Source organism: Myiozetetes cayanensis, unplaced genomic scaffold (genome assembly GCF_022539395.1).
Source record: "Myiozetetes cayanensis isolate MyiCay16 unplaced genomic scaffold, myiCay2020 scf9, whole genome shotgun sequence".
Lineage (NCBI taxonomy): Eukaryota > Metazoa > Chordata > Aves > Passeriformes > Tyrannidae > Myiozetetes > Myiozetetes cayanensis.
Genome location: NW_026088185.1, coordinates 37,276,296 through 37,295,808, shown reverse-complemented (window position 1 = coordinate 37,295,808; position 19,513 = coordinate 37,276,296). Strand labels below are relative to the sequence as shown.

The following is a 19,513-nucleotide window of genomic DNA, read 5'->3' as shown; positions in this document are numbered from 1 at the left end:
TCTGTTATATTTTATGCACTTATTTTTTGAAATATTTTTCCTATAATCATAACATTCAATGCTTGGTGTCCATTAATTTTTTTTTCCTGCAGTTTAAGGTATTTTGCATTTTTTTAAACCACTCTTTTAATACAATTTGCTTAATCTCCTCCCTTTAATCCTTTTATTATCCTGCTGAAGCCCCTCCAAACAGTTGGATGCACTTCCTCTGGGTTTGATTGATCACAATTATTAACTGGTTGACCCCTCCTAATTTTTCCTGCTTTCTGGCACATTTCCTGGGCATAAACTCCCAAGAATCCCCTCCATCAGACCCAGTTCCTTTGTCCTGTTGTGACCTCCCTGTTGCCCCCCAGGTGTTGTACAAGGAGGAGCTGGGCAGGGCAACCCCCACCCCGGTGACCCCCGAGATGCAGAGGGTCAAACGCAACCAGGAGAACTTCAGCTCGGTACTTTTCAACTTGAAAAGCCAAAATAAAACCCAACCCCCTTTTAATCTCTCTCAAAATACTCTTTAACACCCAAATTCTCCTGCTGCATTTCGCTGTAATCAGTTCACACAGCAACAAACAAGTGTTTTGAGATTTTTTCCTCCATAATTTGTTTTCATTGGATCCACCTCACTAACGATTTTATATTCCCTCTTCCCATCTTTCTCTTGCCATGTTTTTTTTTTTCTGCTTTTATTAATCACTTCAATCCTTGGTTATTTTTTTTTCCCTGGTTTTACCACATATAAAAACTAAACTATTTATTTCCTTCCCCAAATCCGTGGCTGTGACCGAGACTCTGCTCCCTCCCCTGTGCTCTGCTGGAGTGGGATGGGCAAACCAAGTGGAATTGCTGCTTTTATCCCTTCTGTGTTGGGTGTGATGCCTTTTCCTTTGGGAGATGTTTGGTGTTGGTGCAGGGAGACAGTGGCCCAGGTGGTGGGTTCTGCCCTGGGAGTGTTGGTAGCAAAGTTAGAGGGGAAAAAAAAAAAATCAGTGTTTGTAAAGGTGAGGAAGTGACAACAGGAGAGGAGTGGGAATAATATATATAAATATATATATATATCTAAAATCTTAGTTGAGGAGTGTGTAAGGAGAGGTTCCAGGAAGGTGCATCAGGCCCTGCTCCTGCAATGACTCCCTTGTGGTCAGGAGAACATTTCCCTCACTGCTGCTGAGAGGACAATAATGTGTTCATTGTCAGTTTATTGTCAATAAATATTGACAATGATGTATTTATTGGCATTTATATCAGACTTGAGTCTCCTAAGTACTCCCCAGGTTTAACTGTCTGATAGAATTCACTGGATCGTTGAATCCCACACTGGTTTGGGTTGGAAGGGAAATTAAAGCCCATCTAATTCCAACCCTGACACCTTCCACTATTCCAGGTTGGACACTCCCAGGGATCCAGGGGCAGCCACAGCTTCTCTGCCCAACCTGTGCCAGGGCCTGCCCACCCTCCCAGCCAGCAATTCCTTATCAATATCCACCTAAATCACCCCCTTCATCTTCAGTCTTTGATCAGAGTTTGGAACTCGTTTTTTATTTCCAGGGCTTTTTACCCCCTGTTTCTCCAGGGCACATCAGAGCCCTCTGTCCTGCTGGGAGTGTTGCTGCTGCTGCTGGTTTTATTCTCTTATTGTCACTCTAACCCTGTTACCCCCCAGGTGTTGTACAAGGAGGAGCTGGGCACGGGCACCCCCACCCCGGTGACCCCCGAGATCCAGAGGGTCAAACGCAACCAGGAGCACATCAGCTCGGTACCTGAGAATAGCAAAAGCACAACAAAAAGTCCCTCTTCATCTCTTTTAAAATACTTTTTAACACACCAACCAATGTTCTTGGTTTTCCCTGTAATCAACTTACCCCAGAAATAATATCCTGGTCCTTTGAGTTGTTTTTTTTTTTTTGCCTTTGTAATTATTACTTACATTGTTCTTGTTCCCTTTTTTTAATGATATCATTTTAATAATTGACTTTCACCTTTTTGAGTGTGATCACCTTTTTTTGGTTTGGTTTTTTTTTTAACTCTTAAACACCCACCCTGTTTTCCTTCTCTTGGTCCCAACAATCCTTCTGGTGGGTTTTTCCCTGATTTTCCTTCCTTTGTACACAAGAACTAAACTCCCGTGGGCCTTGGCTGGGTGTGGCAGTGCTGGGGTGGGATCAGCAGGAGCTGCTGGGGTGGGAAATGAATGAAATTGGTTTATTTGTTGTTTTTCTGTTGTATTTGATACCTTCCCAGTGATTTCTTGCAAGGTTTGTGTCCGGCTCAGGAGCAGCGACGCCGCTCCAGCTCCCGGAGTGAATCCCTGCTCACTGGGTGGTTTTGAGGAGTTTTTAATCCCTGCTTTTTATCCCAAGGAGTTTTTAATTCCTGGTTTTTCATCCCAAGCTGTGTTTGGGAGGCATTTTCCCACCCCCTCCGTGTCCCTGGTGCTGTTCCCTCCCTGACCAGCCCTTTATCCCGCAGGTTTTGTACCGGGAGGAGGTGGGAACAGGAACCCCCATCCCGGTGCCTCCCGAGGTGGAGCGAGTGAAGCACACCCAGGAGCTCATCAGCTCGGTATCGTGGGCAGGAACAGCCCCCTCACTGCCCCAAACCCCGCTCCAACCTCCTTTAAAAATGGGCAATTCCTCTCCTTGTTCCGTGTAATCAACTCTTATTCCGTGTAATCAACTTTTAACATCCTCTCTCCCCCTCTTCCAGCATTACTGACCCGCCACTTCTTCACTGATGGAGTTAGTTGTAAATTATTTACAAATTATTTACATTATCCTGAATCTTTTTAACCGTTTTGCTCCCTGTTCCACCTCCCTCTTCCCTTTTCTTGTGTTGTTTTTTTATACATCCACTTCCCGTGTCCTGCTTTTCTCCCGGCAGAGGGAGGGGTTCCCTTTCCAGCTCCCTGCTGGGGTTGGGGGGGTCCAAAAGCTCCTCTTCCCCAGGAGATGATGGATTTAATGATTTTTGGAGCGGTGCTGATGTTTTTTGGGTGCTTCTTGTCGTGCAGGTGTTGTACAAAGAGAACGTGGGGACGGGGACCCCCACCCCTGTGACCCCCGAGATGGAGAGGGTCAAACGCAACCAGGAGATCTGTAGCTCGGTACTTCCCAGGGGAAAACTGCCCTTTAACCCCCTCTAAAACCACTTGTTAACACTTTGGATAAGTGGCTTTGTTCCAAAATAACACTGACCCAGCTCAGAGCAGGGGCCACTTCTGACTCATGGCTTACTCTGGTTTAAACCTTGACTTTTGCTCCTGTTTATCTTGATTTTAAGAGTGATTTTTTTAATACCCGGTTCTAATCCTAAAAACACTTAAAAAAAACTCCCCTCATTTTCTCTGCAGTGCTGACATTGATTTTAAAGCAATTAATTTAATTTTTTATAACATCCTCAGCCCCTCCACGTGGTATTTAGTGCTCACTGCTGCAGATCTCACGTGATTTACTTACACCATTTCTTGTGAGGAGTTAAAAGCCAGGCTGCAAAAACTCTACTAAAGGACCTGCTTTAAAAATCCCTGGGCCGTGAGAAACTAAATCCAAGTTAAAAAAAAACCCCAAAACCGTGCAGGGAGAGCTGGTTGTTTATTGACTGTTGTTTTTCTGTGGCTCTTTCTCTCCTCCCGCAGGTGTTGTACAAGGAAAACATAGGGAAAGCCACCCCCACCCCAGTCACCCCCGAGATGGAGAGAGTCAAACGCAATCAAGAGATCATTAGCTCGGTACTTTCCGCCAGGAAAACACTTCCTAAGCCTTGGAATGAAGCGTTTAAGGCACTTTTAACACTGTAATCTGTGCTTATTAACCGAGGGCAGAGCCTGCCCCGAAGGACACACAGCAAAGGCTTCCCTTTAACGCTGTTTGGAGCAGGGTTTTACTGAAGGGAAAAAAAAAAAACAAACCCTTTTTGAGTGGGTTTTGTTTTTCTGGTTGATTTTTATTTTTTTAACCCTTTCTCACTCCCAGTGTGTTTCCAGCAGTTGATTCCACGCAGGGAATTAATGGCCAGGCTCCAACTACCCCTCTGCCCCAGCTCTAACCCCTTCTCAGTGCAACTCAAAGCTGATCTGTAGAACATTCTGCTTTTTTCCCCTTTGGGTTTTCCTCGGGTTTTTAATGCCTGGTGGATGCTCCTTTGTAACCCTGCAGGTCCTGTACAAAGAAAACATGGGCAAAGTGACGCCGACCCCCGTGACCCCCGAGATGGAGCGAGTGAAACGCAACCAGGAGATCATCAGCTCGGTACCTGAGGGGGGGGAGGGCTTGTCTGCCTCTCTGGCCTAACAAATCCCAGCCTGACTCCTGAGCTCAAGTTAAAAAATAGATGTGTTTCTTTCTGCAAATTAATTGCTCCTTCTAAACCCCAAATGAATGGTGTGATCCCACAATTTCAGAGCTTTTGTGCCACTCAGTTTGTGCGTTCGTGGGTTCTGTCCAGACAAGCTCAGAGATCTCCTGGTGGAGCTCATGGAATGTTGGGGTTGGAGGGGATCTTACATCCCATCTTGTTCCACTCCCACTTCCACCAGGCCAGCTTGCTCAGGAATATTCAGGTTTATATTTAGCATTTCAATTTTCGGTGGAATTTGACTTCAGGGAAAAACACCCATCCCTGACATCCGAATTTGGGATTCCCTCCAAAAAAAGGTCAGGAATGTCTTAAAATATACACTAAAAAAGCAGGTAGGTGTTAAAGAAATGTTTTCTGCAGAGCCAGAGGTGTCTTCCCTCTGGTCCTTCAGCATCCCTGGCCCTGGACAGAGCCCGGCTCTGCTAACCCCAAAGCCCAGCTTGTCCCTCCACTCTGCTGCTCTCACCCCTCTGGCAGCACTAAATGTTCGACTTTCCGGCGATTTGCTAACAAAGTAACCATTTTTGTGTTCAAACCCTTTCCCTTCTGGGGTTTTTTAAGGCCCTGGATACATCTTGTGTGTCCCACAGGTGTTGTACAAAGAGAACGTGGGGCAGGCGACCCCCACCCCCGTCACCCCCGAGATGGAGAGAGTCAAACGCAATCAAGAACAGATTAGCTCGGTACAACACTGCCCAAAGACCCCCTGCAGTGCCTAACAGGAGAGGATGTGATTGATAGAGAACTTCTTAATACCCTGGTTTCACTTAACCCTCTAATTTTTCCCCTTTAGCAAGTCACCTCTTACAAAGACTCTTTTTCTGTTGTGGAACTTGTTAATCCTCTTTTTCCTGACTTTTTTTTCCCCCCCCTTTCCTAACAGCTGGTGTTGACTCTAAACCCAGTAACAGCCCCGTTTTTGGTTGTCCCTGGTGGTAATTCCTCTGTGCTCCGTAGGTTGCCTACAGGGAAGGTTTGGGGAAGGCCACCCCCAGCCCGGTCACTCCGGAGATGGAGCGAGTCAAGCGCAACCAGGAACAAATCAGCTCGGTACTGACGGAGCAGCCCAGCCTCTCTATCCAAAATAACCACCCTGAGCCAAAGCCACTCTAATTCAGCCTCATTTTCCCAGTTTTCCTCATTTTTACCTATTTTCCTTTGGACTTTTTTCCCCCCACCTTTTGCCAATAACTTTTCAGCCGCTTTGTTTGCCGAGATCTTTTCCCTCCTGCAGCGCTGGGTTTGCTTCAATAACCCCCCTGTCCCAGGAAAAGCTTGGAATTCTGAGCTGTGTCCACGGCTTTGTGCTCTGCAGGTTTTGTACAAGGAGCACATGGCAAAGGGAACTCCAACCCCTCTGACCCCGGAGATGGAAAGAGCCAAACGGAACCAGGAGAACATCAGCTCGGTGAGTCCTGCTCAGCCAAGGGGAAAAGACACTAAAAATCACATTTTTATCCCTGAAATCCTCACTCAGAGTTGATGCTTGCAGGGCTGAAGTAACCACATGGAATTCTTTAATATATTAACAGGAGTTTGGGGGATTGTTTAACAGTTAAATTTCAAATAAGATGTTGCTTTCAAGTCTCTTCTGGTTTTGCTGCTCTTACACTTGAGGACACAGAAAATGACGGTTCTTCAGTAGAGATTTCTGATGTCCTCTATAAAAAAACCACATAAAAATCTGGACCTGGCCTCCTTCAGGCCCTTCTTTGCTGACCTGGAGCTCCAGAGGTAAATCCTGGTGTGGTCCTGTCCTTGTTGTCCCCCGGCAGGTTCTTTACTCGGACAGTTTCCGCAAGCAGGTCCAAGGAAAAGCCGCCTACGTCCTGGACACGCCGGAGATGAGGAGAGTGAGGGAGAGCCAGAAACACATCTCCACAGTAAGGGAGCTCCAGAGGGGCCTCACCCTGGGGAGGGAGTCACATCCAAACATGGGCCTGGCTGGCAGCTCCAAGGCAGCTTTGCTGACCCACATCTTTCACACTAAAGCATTTTAAGGGATTGGGCTCTCCTGTGGCTCCTTGGATTGGGAAAGCCAAAGTTCAGGACACTCCCTGAAGTGCAGCTGAGGGATGCAGGAGTCCCAGCTGAGCTGCAGAGCACAGCCACTGCCTTTGAACCTGCAGGTGAAATACCACGAGGACTTCGAGAAGAGCAAAGGGAGTTTCACCCCCGTGGTCACCGACCCCATCACCGAGAGGGTGAAGAAGAACATGCAGGACTTCAGTGACATCAGCTACAGGGGCATCCAGAGGAGGGTGGTGGAGATGCAGCAGAAACGTGTGGACCAGGACCAGGAGAACCTCACAGGTGAGGCTTTACAAGGACCCCAGGACCTCCCAGGTAAGCAGGACCTAATTTCATAAGGACTTGACTTCATTTCCACAACACAAGCAGACCTGGGATGAGTGGTTTAATTTAAGCTCAGCCACATCAGTTCTAATTCATCATTACTTGGGGATGATGTTTTTACAGAAGTCCTTTTCTTTGAAACTCTCTTTGGAAAGTGCAGCAGCTTTAACTCACCTGTGCCCTGCCTGTCCCCAACTTTAGAGTGTAACACTGGACTTACAGTTCTTACTTATATTTTTAACTTCATCATGTTAAAGACCCTGATGTAGATGAAATGGAAAAAAAAAGCCTATTATGTGCTATAGAATTGAGAAATACAAATTGATGAAATAAATATGCTCTTCATAGAATTCCAGACTGGTTTGGGTTGGAAGGAGCTTAAAGCCCATCCAGTGGCACCCTCTGCCCTGGGCAGGGACACCTTCCACCAGCCCAGGTTGCTCCAAGCCCTGCCCAGCCTGGCCTGGGACACTTGCAGGGATCCAGGGCAGCCCCAGCTGCTGTTCCTGCTCTCCAGGCCAGCCTGTGGAGCTCCAGCCGTGCAGCATTCCCGCTGTTCCCGCAGGTCTCCGTGTCTGGCGCACCAACCCCGGCTCCGTCTTCGACTACGACCCTGCCGAGGACAACATCCAGTCCCGGAGCCTGCACATGATCTCAGGTGTGTGCCAGGGGCTCTTCTGCAGGGCCAAACAGGGGTTGGACTCCTGCAATCGTGGGGTCCTGGGGGCCTCACCGAGCTGGGAGGTCAGGGGTGACACAGGGGACAAACTGGGGCTGCTCCTCCCCAGCGTATTTTCTAACAATGCATTATGAATTTTTCTGTCATAAAATGACCCAACAGTTTATAGGACCCACCCCCCGTGGGATTCCTTTTGAAATAACTAAGAATGCTGCCCTCAGTTACATTGATTTTGTTTAACTCCTTTCCTGCTTAGTGAGAAGAAAAATACCTGGAGGGTAGAAACCAGTCTCAGGGAGGGCTGAACTGTGTCAGAGAAGGAAGGGAAAGGTGGGATAATTAGAATGTGGAAGGCTAAGAGGAAGGAGGTTGGAGGAAGGATAAAACTATTGTGACTGTTGAAGAGCAGAACTTGAGCATGGTGTCCACAGAACACTTAAAAATCACCACTCAGGACCCATCAAACACACTGGGATTATTTACACGGGCTCTTTTCCCTACAAACTTTGGGAACAGGAAGCTCCCAGCAGGGAGCTGTGAGCCCCCAGGTGTGGTGACCCTGTCCCTGCTGTCCCCCCAGTGCAGGCCCAGCGGCGCAGCCGGGAGCATTCCCGCTCCGCCAGCGCCCTGAGCATCAGCGGCGCCGGAGATGAGAAATCCGAGCCCTCCGAGGGCACCGACCAGCGCCTGTCCTACTACAGCAACGGGGGCTTCTTCACCACCACTGCCACAGGTACGGGGGCACCGGGCACGCCAAACTGCCCGCCCGGCCAGGCAGCAGCTCCTGCAGCCAGGGGGACGCAGGTGTGGATGTCACCAACGCGTCAGTCTGGTCCGGCCATCAGCGACCCGGCCTGGATCTTCAGCCACAGCAGCTCCAGCTCCACTAACACCACCCCCTCTGTTCCCTTTTAGTGGGCTACAAACAGGTGAAAACCATCGAGCTGCCACAGCAGCGCTCGTCCTCGGTGGCCACGCAGCAAACCACGGTGTCCTCGGTGCCCTCGCACCCCTCCACTGCCGGGGTGAGTAACTGGGATTAGGACACAGCCCCAGGGCGTGATTTGGGTGCCTCCCCACAGTGCACAGCCCTGCAGGGGCCATGGCCCATGGGCTGCAGTGCTTCAGATTATGTTAATTAGTTCAGATTATGTTAATTCAGGAGTAAATCAGGAATGTTCCTCCCCTGGGGCTGAAGCTCAGAACTAACCCCAGTGAAGGTGTAACTCTCACTGAAGTGGGACACTCTCACCTGGACTTGAAAACTCTGAATTGGCACCTTAAAACTCTGCATTAGCACTTCTTATTCCTGAGAGTGAGTCTGGAGCAGAGCCATGACAGTGGGCATGGCTGTGCCTCCCAGAACCTGCTGGGAGACAACACCTTCAGGCTACCCCTGGAGCTCCCCTGGGCTGATGCTGCTCAAACCCACCCTGCAAACATTTTGGTCAGGCTCAGTGTCACCAGCACACACAGGTGCTGTGGCACTCAGGGTGCCCAGGACCCAAAGGAGGAGCTGGGAGGGAACTGGATGGGTCATTTCCCACCTCAGCACAGCATTGTTTGCTTCATCTCCTGAAGCACCTGGTTCCAGCCAGGAGGAAATAAAAATCACTGTATAATGTGTCTAAGACAGACCAAACCCAAGTTAACAGCAGTAGGACTTAAGTTAACAGCAGGAGTTACAACCTGAACCCTGAGGAATTCAGAGTTCATTCAGAGAGAACTCACAGAAGCAGCTGAACCAGGGGATTTAAGAGAAGTGGGTTCTGCCCTCAGCAATGAGTCAGACCTGCCCTTCCCTGCCCTGACAACACTTCCCAGCCCAGCCCTTCTCTCTCAGAGTTCCCCAGTCCCTGGGGGTGCCCCATTCCATTCCCAGCTCTCCCAGGGTTCCCCAGTCCCTGGGGGTGCCCAATTCCATTCCATTCCCAGCTCTCCCAGGGTTCCCCAGTCCCTGGGGGTGCCCCATTCCATTCCATTCCATTCCATTCCATTCCATTCCATTCCATTCCATTCCATTCCATCCCATTCCATTCCACTCCACTCCATTCCACTCCACTCCATTCCATTCCACTCCACTCCATTCCACTCCACTCCATTCCATTCCACTCCATTCCACTCCACTCCATTCCATTCCACTCCATTCCATTCCACTCCATTCCATTCCACTCCATTCCATTCCACTCCACTCCATTCCACTCCATTCCATTCCATTCCACTCCACTCCATTCCATTCCATTCCACTCCATTCCATTCCACTCCACTCCATTCCATTCCACTCCATTCCACTCCACTCCATTCCATTCCACTCCACTCCATTCCATTCCACTCCACTCCATTCCATTCCACTCCATTCCATTCCACTCCATTCCATTCCACTCCACTCCATTCCACTCCATTCTCAGCTCTCCCAGGGTTCCCCAGTCCCTGGGGTGCCCCATTCCATTCCATTCCCAGCTCTCCCAGGGTTCCCCAGTCCCTGGGGGTGCCCCATCCCATTCCATTCCCGGCTCTCTCTCCCCACAGAAGACGTACCGGGCCATGTACGATTACACAGCGGCCGATGCCGACGAGGTTTCCTTCAAGGACGGCGACACCATCGTCAACGTGCAGGCCATCGACGAGGGCTGGATGTACGGAACGGTCCAGAGGACCGGCAAGACCGGGATGCTCCCGGCAAACTACGTGGAGGCCGTGTGAGCAACCCCTGCCCCTGCCCAGAGGGGCACAAAAGGGGGGGTGACACCTCCCAAGGTTGGCCTTGGGACAAAAAGTAACTGCAAAGTATTCTTGAAACGTTATTTCAAAACACCTTGGAAAAGTCACCTGTAAAAGACTACTCTGCATTTCTTCCAATGCCAAAAAATCCCACTTTTTTTTAAACCTTGCCTGGGATTTCCAACATTTCCTCACACACCGTAACATGACACTACAGCTACAGTCCAGGATCTCCAACATTTGATACCAGTACCAAGACTAAGACTCCCAAGCATTACTTTATTCATTCTATAAAAACTCTTTTTCTGGGCTATGTGTTTAAATCTGTTCACTTCCTTTCCCATATAAGCAACATTTAAGCTTAGTATTTCAAACCAAAAATTTATCTGGGGAGGGGAAAACAAACCTTCTCCTCCTGCTTGCTGAGGTCTCACGAATGTGTTCTTTGTGCAACTGTTCTGGGGTCAAAAGCTGTTATTTCTTGTAAATTAGTGACCGAATAAAGCTGATGTTTCTGCAGCAGGATGGATGTGTTCCCTTGTGCTGAAAGCAGGAATTAATCTCACTGGATGGAAGAGCTGAACACACTTAAGGAGGCAGATTTAGAACCAAAGTACCATTTCCAGGGAAGCACAAAAACCTCCATCCACCTTCCCATCACAATTCCAGGCCACCCCTTTGTCCTGTTCCTTTTCTCCATGAGATACACAAACAATACTCCCACCACATCCTTCAGGACCTGCTCCCACCTTCCAGCAGCCCTGGAGACCTCCCAAGCTCCCTCCCAGCCTTGGGAATCCAAAGCAACGCTGAGCAGGAGCTGAACAAAACCCCACAACCACCACACCACGAGCACATCAACAAGTCTGGGAACTATTTTCTCTTTTATTTGCCCACGTGTAAGTCCTAAAACCACCTGCAGCAGTTCCTTCCAATGAACAGCCCCTGTGATAGCCACAGTCCAATATATACAGATCAGCATTCCCGAGGGAATTCTCGCTGAAGGTCTCCCAGAAGCAGCAATTCCATACAATTAAAACCCTCATCATAAATTAGTAACCAAACATCTGCTGTCAGTCTGTACACAATATACAAGAAGCTTCTTGCCAAATTCATTCATTTCCCCCAAGGAAAAAGTCCTCTCCAGCAGGAGAAACTGCTGCCACCCCAGGACACGGCCAAAGCCTGGGAGGCTCTGCAGAGTCCGGACACGCCCCTTTTGTCACTTCTCAGTGGGAGTCTTTACAAAAATACATGGAAAAATAGATCCAGTACAAATCCCAGGTTCCTGCTGTAAGGAATTACACCCAGCTTACCTCCCAGGCAGAGTGTGAGCAGCTCAGAGGAACCCCCCGGGGCAGCAGAGGAGCAGAGCTGGGAGATGGAGCTCTGACCCCACGGGAAGAGTTTGCAGCGCTAAGAACACTTCGGGTTTGACAAAAATAATTTAACTACTCTGTTGGTTTGGTTTCACAGTCTCTTTGCTATTGCACAACTCTTGTCAAGTTTTCTTCCACTGCCTGAAAGAAATATGCATAGCAACACCAGACAAATGCCTCTGACAGGGAGGAAACAGGCCCACAAATTAGGGGGGATAAAAACCACCAACAACAAAAAAGAATAAGGGAATAAAAACCAACCCCATGACAACAAATTCATGTAAGTGTTAAAAAACACCTTCTGTTCAAAATGCACAATTTAAGGAGTAATTCACCAGAAAGAAAAACAAGGTGTGTGTGTGTGGGGAAAAAAACCTGTTGTAACAAAATCCTCCTTTCCTGAGCCCCGGGAAGCAGCTACTGGGAGCTGTCGGGGGGTGGTGATTTCCAGCGGGACTGCAGGTTTCTCAGGATGCAGGTGGACATGCCAGCAAGTTTCTCCTGCATCTCGAAGAGCTGGCTCCCAGAGTAGCTGTGGAGATCCTGGGAGCTGAGCTGGGCAGAGAGGGCCTGGATCTGGCTCAGGAGATCTGCCGGGGGCTGCTCGCTCGCAGCGGGCACGGCCGGCTCGGTCGGCTCTGGAAGGAAGGGAAAGAGGGAAGTGGAGGGAGAGCCAAGCAGAATTCCAGCTGGTTTTCTAGAAAATTACAGCTGCAAGCAGCCCATAAAGTGTTTGTTCCACACAAGGAGTGCTCCTGACACAGTGAGCCCTCAGAACTCCACCCCACCCCTTCCTGCTGGTGAGTTGTGCTGTGTCTGATCGGGATTGTACAACTGATCCAAGGGCTCAAATGGAAGGATTTGCTCCCAGTCCGACAATGCCAGTGCCCTTTGAGCTGTGTTGTCCCAAATCCCACACTTAACTCCCACATTTAAACTGGAGGGCTGAAGAGAAGTCACCCCTGAGCTTTCTGTTCTGCTTCCAGCCTCATGGATTCTGAGCCACCAGGCCAAACTCCAGGGAGACACAGGAAGATCCAAATAAAAATCTACACCCCAAATCCCAGCTGGGTGTGCAGGGAATCAATCCCACTCCTGTCCCCACCTCAGGATAAGGCACCACTTCACTATCTCATCGTGTTTGTTCTGTGCACCCCCAGCAGGGCCCAAACAGGGACCAGCTCAGCACTCACACCTGGCTGAGGCTCAGAACACCAACTGCTTCAGCCCTGCCCAATTTGTTCTTTGCTTCTTTAGGGAAAAAACAGCATTTTCTCCCCTCAAAATATGTAAGTTTTAAGAAGCCACTGCTACAGGGCTTCATAAGGCAGCATTTAATGGGGTAATATTGGCTATCAGCACCCCCAAAATAAAAATAAAAGCATCAAGTGTTCTCATCAGGAGAGAACAAAGACAGCAGAACCCTCCAAACCCGAAGCAAAAAGCCACCAAGAGGTACCTGTTCCAAGCTTTTCTTCATCTGCACAGAGTGGTTTATCCTCCACATCATTTACAGGCTTCTCAGCATCTTCAAGCACCACCATTTCCTCCAACACTCGAGACTTCACCTGAGCATTTCGTGGGACAGAACAAGGCAAATGTTTTTAGAGTAACAAAAATAAAATTAGGATTACGTGGTGAGAAGCACAATAATAAATACATAAATAACAAACACATGTCATAATAAAGACAATCACCATTCCTGTTAATAACAACAGTGTAACCAAGCCATCTGTACCTTGAATTCCCACCTACTGAGACAGGCAGGGATCAGGTTTCAAAGTGCTGTTATTAATTAGGCAAAAAATACATTATTCTTCACGATGATGGCAATTAGCAGTTCATTAGGCCAACACCGGCTTCCTGGGTGTTAAAATTCAGCTTTACCTGTTGCTCATGATATCCCTTGAGGGCTCTTTTGAGGTTGGAGACTTTGGGAGAGCGGATGGGAAGGGTTTTGATCTCCAGGGCTGTCAGACAGCTCAGGTCCCCCACGGTCTTGATGTTCTTGGCTCGGATGAGCTGCCCCAAACCTCTGGCACTGCAGCAGGGGAGGGAAATGCCTCATTACCAGACAGTCATGGAATATTCAGGATTGCAAGGATCAGACTCCGACTCCTAGCCCTGCACAGACACCCCAGCAATCCCACCCTGTGCCCCAGAGGATCATCCCAACCCTCCTGGAGCTCTGGCAGCCTTGGGGCTGTGCCCACTGCCCTGGGGAGCCTGTTCAGTGCCAACCACCCTCTGGGGGAAGAACCTTGCCCTGAGATCCACCCTGAGCCTGCCCTGGCACATCCTGGAATTCAGGTCCTTTCTGCCTGGCAGAAATCCTGCAGGAATGATGATTCACATGCACACAAGTAAAGGGAAAAACCAGAGCAGCTGATGCTCCCTCTGCAGCAGCTCACACAGAATGCAGTTTCTCCTGTGTCCAGCAGGGAATGGAATGGATAAAGCCCACTCTGTGCAGTGAGAGTGGAAGGAAAAGGCCCCTCTGAGCAGTTCCTGCTGCACCTCTATAGTTTGTCCTGATCATTTCTTGAAATTCAGATCAAAAACCAAATTAGGAAGTGCCCAGTCCCTGTATATTTGAAATGCAGAATTTTTCCAAGTCCCACTTTGCCTTCAATACAGAAAACTCCAACTGATGTCACAGAGATCAATCTGCCCTGGCACATGAAACAGAAAGCTCCCTGTCCCTGGGTACAAACTTTTCAGTCTTCAAAAAAAAAATACTTGAAGAATTCCAAGCTAGACAAGCCTCTCCCCCACCAAACCAACCTCCCTCCTTCTGAAAAAAATTGTGAAGACATCAGTAAGTTGTCACAAAATGTGGGTTTGTAGGTCCAATATATTGAAATGTCCCCTTTAAAAGGGACAAAGCCAGTTTACCAGATGTTTGATGTGAGCTGGGGTAAGATGACATCAACGGGAGCTTTGCAGCCAGCCAGGGCTGGGTACACGTGTTCCACAGGGCATGGCAGAGGCTCCTTGGCCATTTCTGTGATCTGGAATAACCCAGGGAAGGTGTTAAATTCACTGTCACATGACTGAATACAGGGAAAACAAAAAAAAAAAAAAAGAAGGGAAACATGAAGCAAAGCACTTCTTACTAAACACTTCTTTGAGCTCTTAAATTTAAGGGTACGGGATCCTGGGGACAGAAATCCTTTGGTTGGAGTGGTAATGTGCTGGATAGAAAAAGAGGAAAAAAACATCTCAGGATTGTAGGAATAGTCAGGAGGAATTCAGTTAACAGCAGGAATTCAGTTGTCAGCCTCTACCCCCTGAGATCTCAGAGGAACAGGACGAGTCAGACTAAAAGCAGTTACAGCTTCTCACATCCCCTGCTCTTACAACTCCCTCAAGTGACTGCAAACAGGCACCAAAGCCCTGCTCCCTGTGACAAATAACATCAACACTTGCCCCATGCACAAGACACGTGAAGAACTCACCTTGGTCTGAATGTTGGAGAGGATTTTCAGGCTCCTGGAAGAGGGGGAGGAGTGGGATCTGACCACGGGACTCCTCCTGTCGATGTCGTCCGCCAGCCCCGCCTGGTGAATGGGATCTGCAAAGGACACCCGACGGATCTGGGGGGAGCAAAGGAGGCTTCAGAGGGGGCATTCAGAGCACCAGGGCCTGGGGAGCAGCTTGAAATGAGGTCATGGAAGTTCCTGGCTGACCCAGGAAATGTCTCACCCACGGACACACTGTGGATTCCTCTCTGCCAAGGGAACTCCCCAGGCAGAGGTAAATGAGGATGCTGACCCTGAGTTTTGCAGTGCTCCAGAGCAGGCTCTGGTGCTCTGCTTCAAAAAAATAACCCCTCACTACACCCTCACAATGGAAGTCTGTCAGTGCTGGCACCCTCAGCCTCAGCAGCAGATTATTCCCAGAGAAACCCATCCCTTGAACATATCTGGAGCTCACTGCAAGCCCTGACCCCACCCCAGCCGGGAGGGAGGCACCACAATCCCCAGGGCAGTACCTTGTGAGCAGGTGACAGGGAGTCATCGTCCTGGTGGCTTCTTTTGGCCCCTCTCTTCAGAATGCTGGTGGAAGGGGAAGCTGAGGGAGACCACGTGCAGCGGGCCTGGATGCTGGTGGGGCTCTCATTCACCAGCACCAGAGAATCACCACCTGCCTTCAGAGGCGACTCCGCACGGGGATCTTCCACGGCCACGTTTTCAGGCATTGTTATATCAGTTTCCAATAACTCCTCCTTCATCTCTTTCTCTGGAATAACACAAGTTTCTCCTGTGGTATCCTCAGCTTCTCCTTCATCATCCTGATTGCCCTTTAGATTGCTGATCTCCTTCTCCTCAGGTTTGCTATCAACAGGCAGTTCCTCAGGCACCTCCTCCAGCTGTCCATTCTGACTTATTTCTTCCTGCTCTGGAGCTGCTGTTTCCTTCTTCACTGGAGCTGCTGGTTGCTCCTGCTCTGGGGCTGCTGGTACATCCTTTTCTGGAGCTGCTGGTTCCTCCTGCTCTGCAGCCACAATGATTTCCTTTTCTGGAGTGGATGGACCACCCTTTTCTGGAGCTCCTGGCTCCTCCTTCTCAGGAGCTGCTGGCCCCTCCCTTTCTGGAGCCAATGGTCCCTCCTTCTCTGGAACCACTGTTATTTCTTTCTCTGGAACTGCTGGCTCCTCCTCCTCTGGAGCCTTTGATAATTCCTTTTCTGGAGCTGCTGTTTCCTCCTCCTCTGGAGCTGCTGGTCCCTCCCTTTCTGGAGCCACTGTTCTTTCTTTCTCTGGGGTTGCTGGTCCATCCTTTTCTGGAGCTGCTGCTCCCTCCCCTTGGCTCTCCATGGCCAGGCAGCTCTCCCCAGGCTCCCCTGGAACCCCCTCTGGCAGAACCTGCTCCGTTGGCTCCTTCTGATGAGCAGGTCCCTTTATCTCCTCTATGAAGTCACCGGTTTGCCCTGCTGAGCACTCTGCACTCCCTGGCTCCACCTCCATCCCGACACTGCTTCCTTGCAGCTCATCCACAGACATTCCCTGGCTTCCCAAGGGCTCCTCTGGGGGATGCACTGGAGTGCTCATGGCACAGGGGGCCAGGGAGAAGCTTTCCTCCAAATCCGAGTGCTCACACAGCTTTGAGTCCCCTGCAGGTGTCTGAGCCGGGGGGCTCTGGGGCTCGTCCAGCTCTGGAGTTTTCCTCTTCCTGGATTCAGTCAGTGATGTGATTTGTTGCTTTGGCTTTTTAAAGCAGCAATCACAGTTCTTGCTTTTTTTGGCCCTCTTGCTCCTCTTGCTGTGACACTGGGGTGTTTGCAGAGAGGAAGCATCTGCTGCTGGAGCACAGCCCCCTGGGCTCGCCTGCTTCTCCTCCTCCTGGCTCTCCTGAGCTGCTGTCCCGTCCTGCTCAGGCACAGAGGGGCTGGGCAGTGACTCCATCACTGTGTCGCTCTGCTTTTGCTCCTCACTGATGCTCTGAGCAGCAGGTGGATTCCCAGGGCTGGCAGATCCCACAACTTCACCAGCAGTGGGAGGAATTCCCTGGTTTTCAAGGCCACACGGTTCAGCTGTGCTGACTTCAGCTTCCCCTTTATTTGCTTCCAGTGGGCTCTTAGTTTCATTTCCCTGGGAAGACACCTCCTGGCTATGGCTTCCTGGCTGCCCATCTTTCAATTTACCTTCCAGAGAGTCACTTCTGGTTTTCACTTTCCCGTGTTTTTTCTTCCTTGTGCTTTCCTCCTTGGCAGAGCCCTCAGCCTCCGAGTTCTCTATGCTGGAGAGCAATCCCTGGGCACATCTCCTGGTGTGGTACCGTGGGCGCTCCACCACCTTCAGGCTGCTGTCCTGACCCTCCCCCTCAGCCTTCAGGGGCTCTTCTGCCCTCCTGCCACTCCTGCTCCCTTCCCCATCGAGGCCCCTGGAAGCAGGAGAGCCCTTGGAGCTCCGCTCCTCTGCAGCTCTCCCAGCTTGCCTGCTCTCTTTTGCACTCGTGTTTTCTGCTGTTCTCCCAGAAACTCCCTTCTGCTTTTGGGATCCATCATCCTTAGGCTGGGCCCCCTTCTTCTGCCCAGCTTTGTCGTCCTCTTTCCGCCTGTCCCTCCTTTGGATCCCGTCCTCCTTGTCCTGGCTCCCCGAGGAGCTCTCCGCGGTCTCCGAGCGGCGCCTCAGGGAGCGCCGCAGCACCTTCTGCTGAGGGGACACTTGTGGCACCTGGGTGTCCTCACCCGTGGCCTGGTCAGGGGAGATGGTGGTGTCTGGGGGGGTGTTCTCCTTGGAATCCATGTCCAAGGCCCGGGCCCTCTCTATCTCCGCGATGGTGTCCTCGACCTTCCTGATGTCGGCGTCCGTGGAGTGCAGCGCCTGTGACTGGGACAGCAGGATGTGCTCCACGTCCTCCACGGTGGAGCACAGCTCAGGAGTGCTTTCCATGCTGTCAGAGGCCAGAGACTCCTGTTCTGACCTGTTCAGCACCTTGGATTTGTTGCCCTGGAGCTCCATCTTGCTCTGGCGGCGCGTGAGCCTGCGGATGGCGGCGAGCACGGGCTCGGGCTCCGGCTTCGAAGGCTTCTTGTTTTCCTCTGCAGGTTTCTCTGCTTTGGCACCGCCCTGCTCCTGCTTGCCCGCCAGGGCAGCACCCCCAGCCGGCTCTGAGAAGGGGGGGAGGGCTGAGGGGCTGAAGGGCCTGCTCTCTGCCCCGCTGAACTTCTCCAGGGTGATGAAGGATTGCCGGCGGCTCACGGGCTGGGGGGTGCCAGAAATGACGTCACTGGAAGCTGAGCTGTTGCTGACGTTGGAAGTGTTTTCGTTCCCTGTCGAGCTCTCCTTGGAAGCTGCTTCCACAGAGCTTGTCTCTAACTGCTCTCCAGCTGATGGCTCCTCTGCAGTCACCTGGGCTGTGCTGTTCTGGGACTCCCCCTCGCTGGTGGGAGCTGAGCTCTCCCCTGAGGGACACCCCTCACTCCTCGCATTTTCTTCCTGTCCCGAAAATATCAACAGTGGTTATAAAAGACACTTCTTTTCAACCCCTAACCCAAAGCAAAGAACTGCTAAGATGGTTTATTTCAGTTTTGCTAGAGGTATTAACAAACTTACAGCTCAAGCAGTAAGTTTGTATTAAAAGCCTGCTGTGTTTTACCCAGTTATCAAACCAGCTGTTTAGCCAATTCCTCTCCAAAAGGAAATCAGGATTTACCACCTTTACCCCAATAAAATCTTACTGACAGCACATGCACATGACTGACCATAAATATAAATCCCTGGAATACCTGCAGCTGTGTAACAAAGTTCCAACACAGCCCCACTAGAACTACTGATATAAATCCTGCCCTTTTAAAATCAAAATGCCCAATAAATGCTATAAACAGAACACAGCAAAAGCACTGCAGTGGTGGTGAATTCCCACCTGGTGATGACAAAAGAAGACAAACCACAAAAGCTCTCATGTTCTGGTTGTAACTCTGATATTTTAATCACCATCAGACAATGAGGAATTACCTGAGGTTTGCTTTCAGCATCTTCTTTGGCATTTTCTATTAAAGGTGATACTTCCCTAAAATAGAAGTTACTTAAATTAGAGTGGTTGCAAAAAAAGGGGGGCACCTTTAATGTCCTCAGTGGTCACTCCTACTTACAAAGAGTCCTCCTGGCTTTGAGTATACTGAGAAAATAAGGTGGTGTCCTGTGATGCATCCAAATTGTTGTACATGGCAGGAATATCAACCCTGAAACAAAAGCAGCCATGGGAAGTCAGACTCGTCTTTGGAATTTATTATCTCCTTATTTCAAGGCCACTCTTTTCAGCTGCATGAAATAATTCTTTATTTCCAACAAGCTTTTGGGGAAAATTCTGCAAAGAATTGCCCAGCACTTGCTGACTGCACAACCCAGCCCTGCCCCATGATTTAAGAAAAATTACATCTTCTGCTTCACTTCATGAAGTAAAAATGTAAATTCCAAACTACCAAACTCCAAACAGACTACAGAGAGTGCATTTAATCAAAAGAGGAAATGCAGTCTAAGAGGTAGTTTGGTTGCTTTAAAATAACAAAGCAGGGTGCT

The 19,513-nt window shown here is 49.8% G+C and overlaps 2 protein-coding genes across 8 annotated transcripts in view; one reads left to right on the top strand and one right to left on the bottom strand.

Annotated features, from left to right (window-relative positions):
* NEB (nebulin) overlaps positions 1 to 10,601 on the top strand; it is a 97,700-nt gene extending 87,099 nt beyond the window's left edge. Inside the window, 11 exon segments of the mRNA XM_050340518.1 lie at positions 357 to 449; positions 3,008 to 3,100; positions 3,632 to 3,724; positions 4,944 to 5,036; positions 5,669 to 5,761; positions 6,129 to 6,236; positions 6,483 to 6,666; positions 7,274 to 7,366; positions 7,968 to 8,120; positions 8,303 to 8,412; positions 9,917 to 10,601. Of these exon segments, the coding sequence (XP_050196475.1) occupies positions 357 to 449; positions 3,008 to 3,100; positions 3,632 to 3,724; positions 4,944 to 5,036; positions 5,669 to 5,761; positions 6,129 to 6,236; positions 6,483 to 6,666; positions 7,274 to 7,366; positions 7,968 to 8,120; positions 8,303 to 8,412; positions 9,917 to 10,090 (1,287 nt within the window). The 3' untranslated portion in view covers positions 10,091 to 10,601.
* Positions 10,602 to 10,973: 372 nt separating this feature from the next.
* RIF1 (replication timing regulatory factor 1) overlaps positions 10,974 to 19,513 on the bottom strand; it is a 28,698-nt gene continuing 20,158 nt past the window's right edge. For 2 of the 7 annotated variants that reach the window (XM_050339641.1, XM_050339645.1), the window contains exons 27-35: positions 19,087 to 19,176; positions 18,950 to 19,004; positions 15,482 to 18,430; positions 14,946 to 15,083; positions 14,604 to 14,681; positions 14,383 to 14,498; positions 13,375 to 13,528; positions 12,947 to 13,055; positions 10,974 to 12,125 (exon numbers count right to left, since the gene is read on the bottom strand). In XM_050339641.1, the coding sequence (XP_050195598.1) occupies positions 11,905 to 12,125; positions 12,947 to 13,055; positions 13,375 to 13,528; positions 14,383 to 14,498; positions 14,604 to 14,681; positions 14,946 to 15,083; positions 15,482 to 18,430; positions 18,950 to 19,004; positions 19,087 to 19,176 (3,910 nt within the window). In that variant the 3' untranslated portion in view covers positions 10,974 to 11,904. Of the gene's footprint in view, positions 12,126 to 12,946; positions 13,056 to 13,374; positions 13,529 to 14,382; positions 14,682 to 14,945; positions 15,084 to 15,481; positions 18,431 to 18,949; positions 19,005 to 19,086; positions 19,177 to 19,513 lie in introns of all 7 variants that reach the window. The other 5 variants (XM_050339639.1, XM_050339640.1, XM_050339644.1 and 2 more) reach the window with 3 other exon arrangements.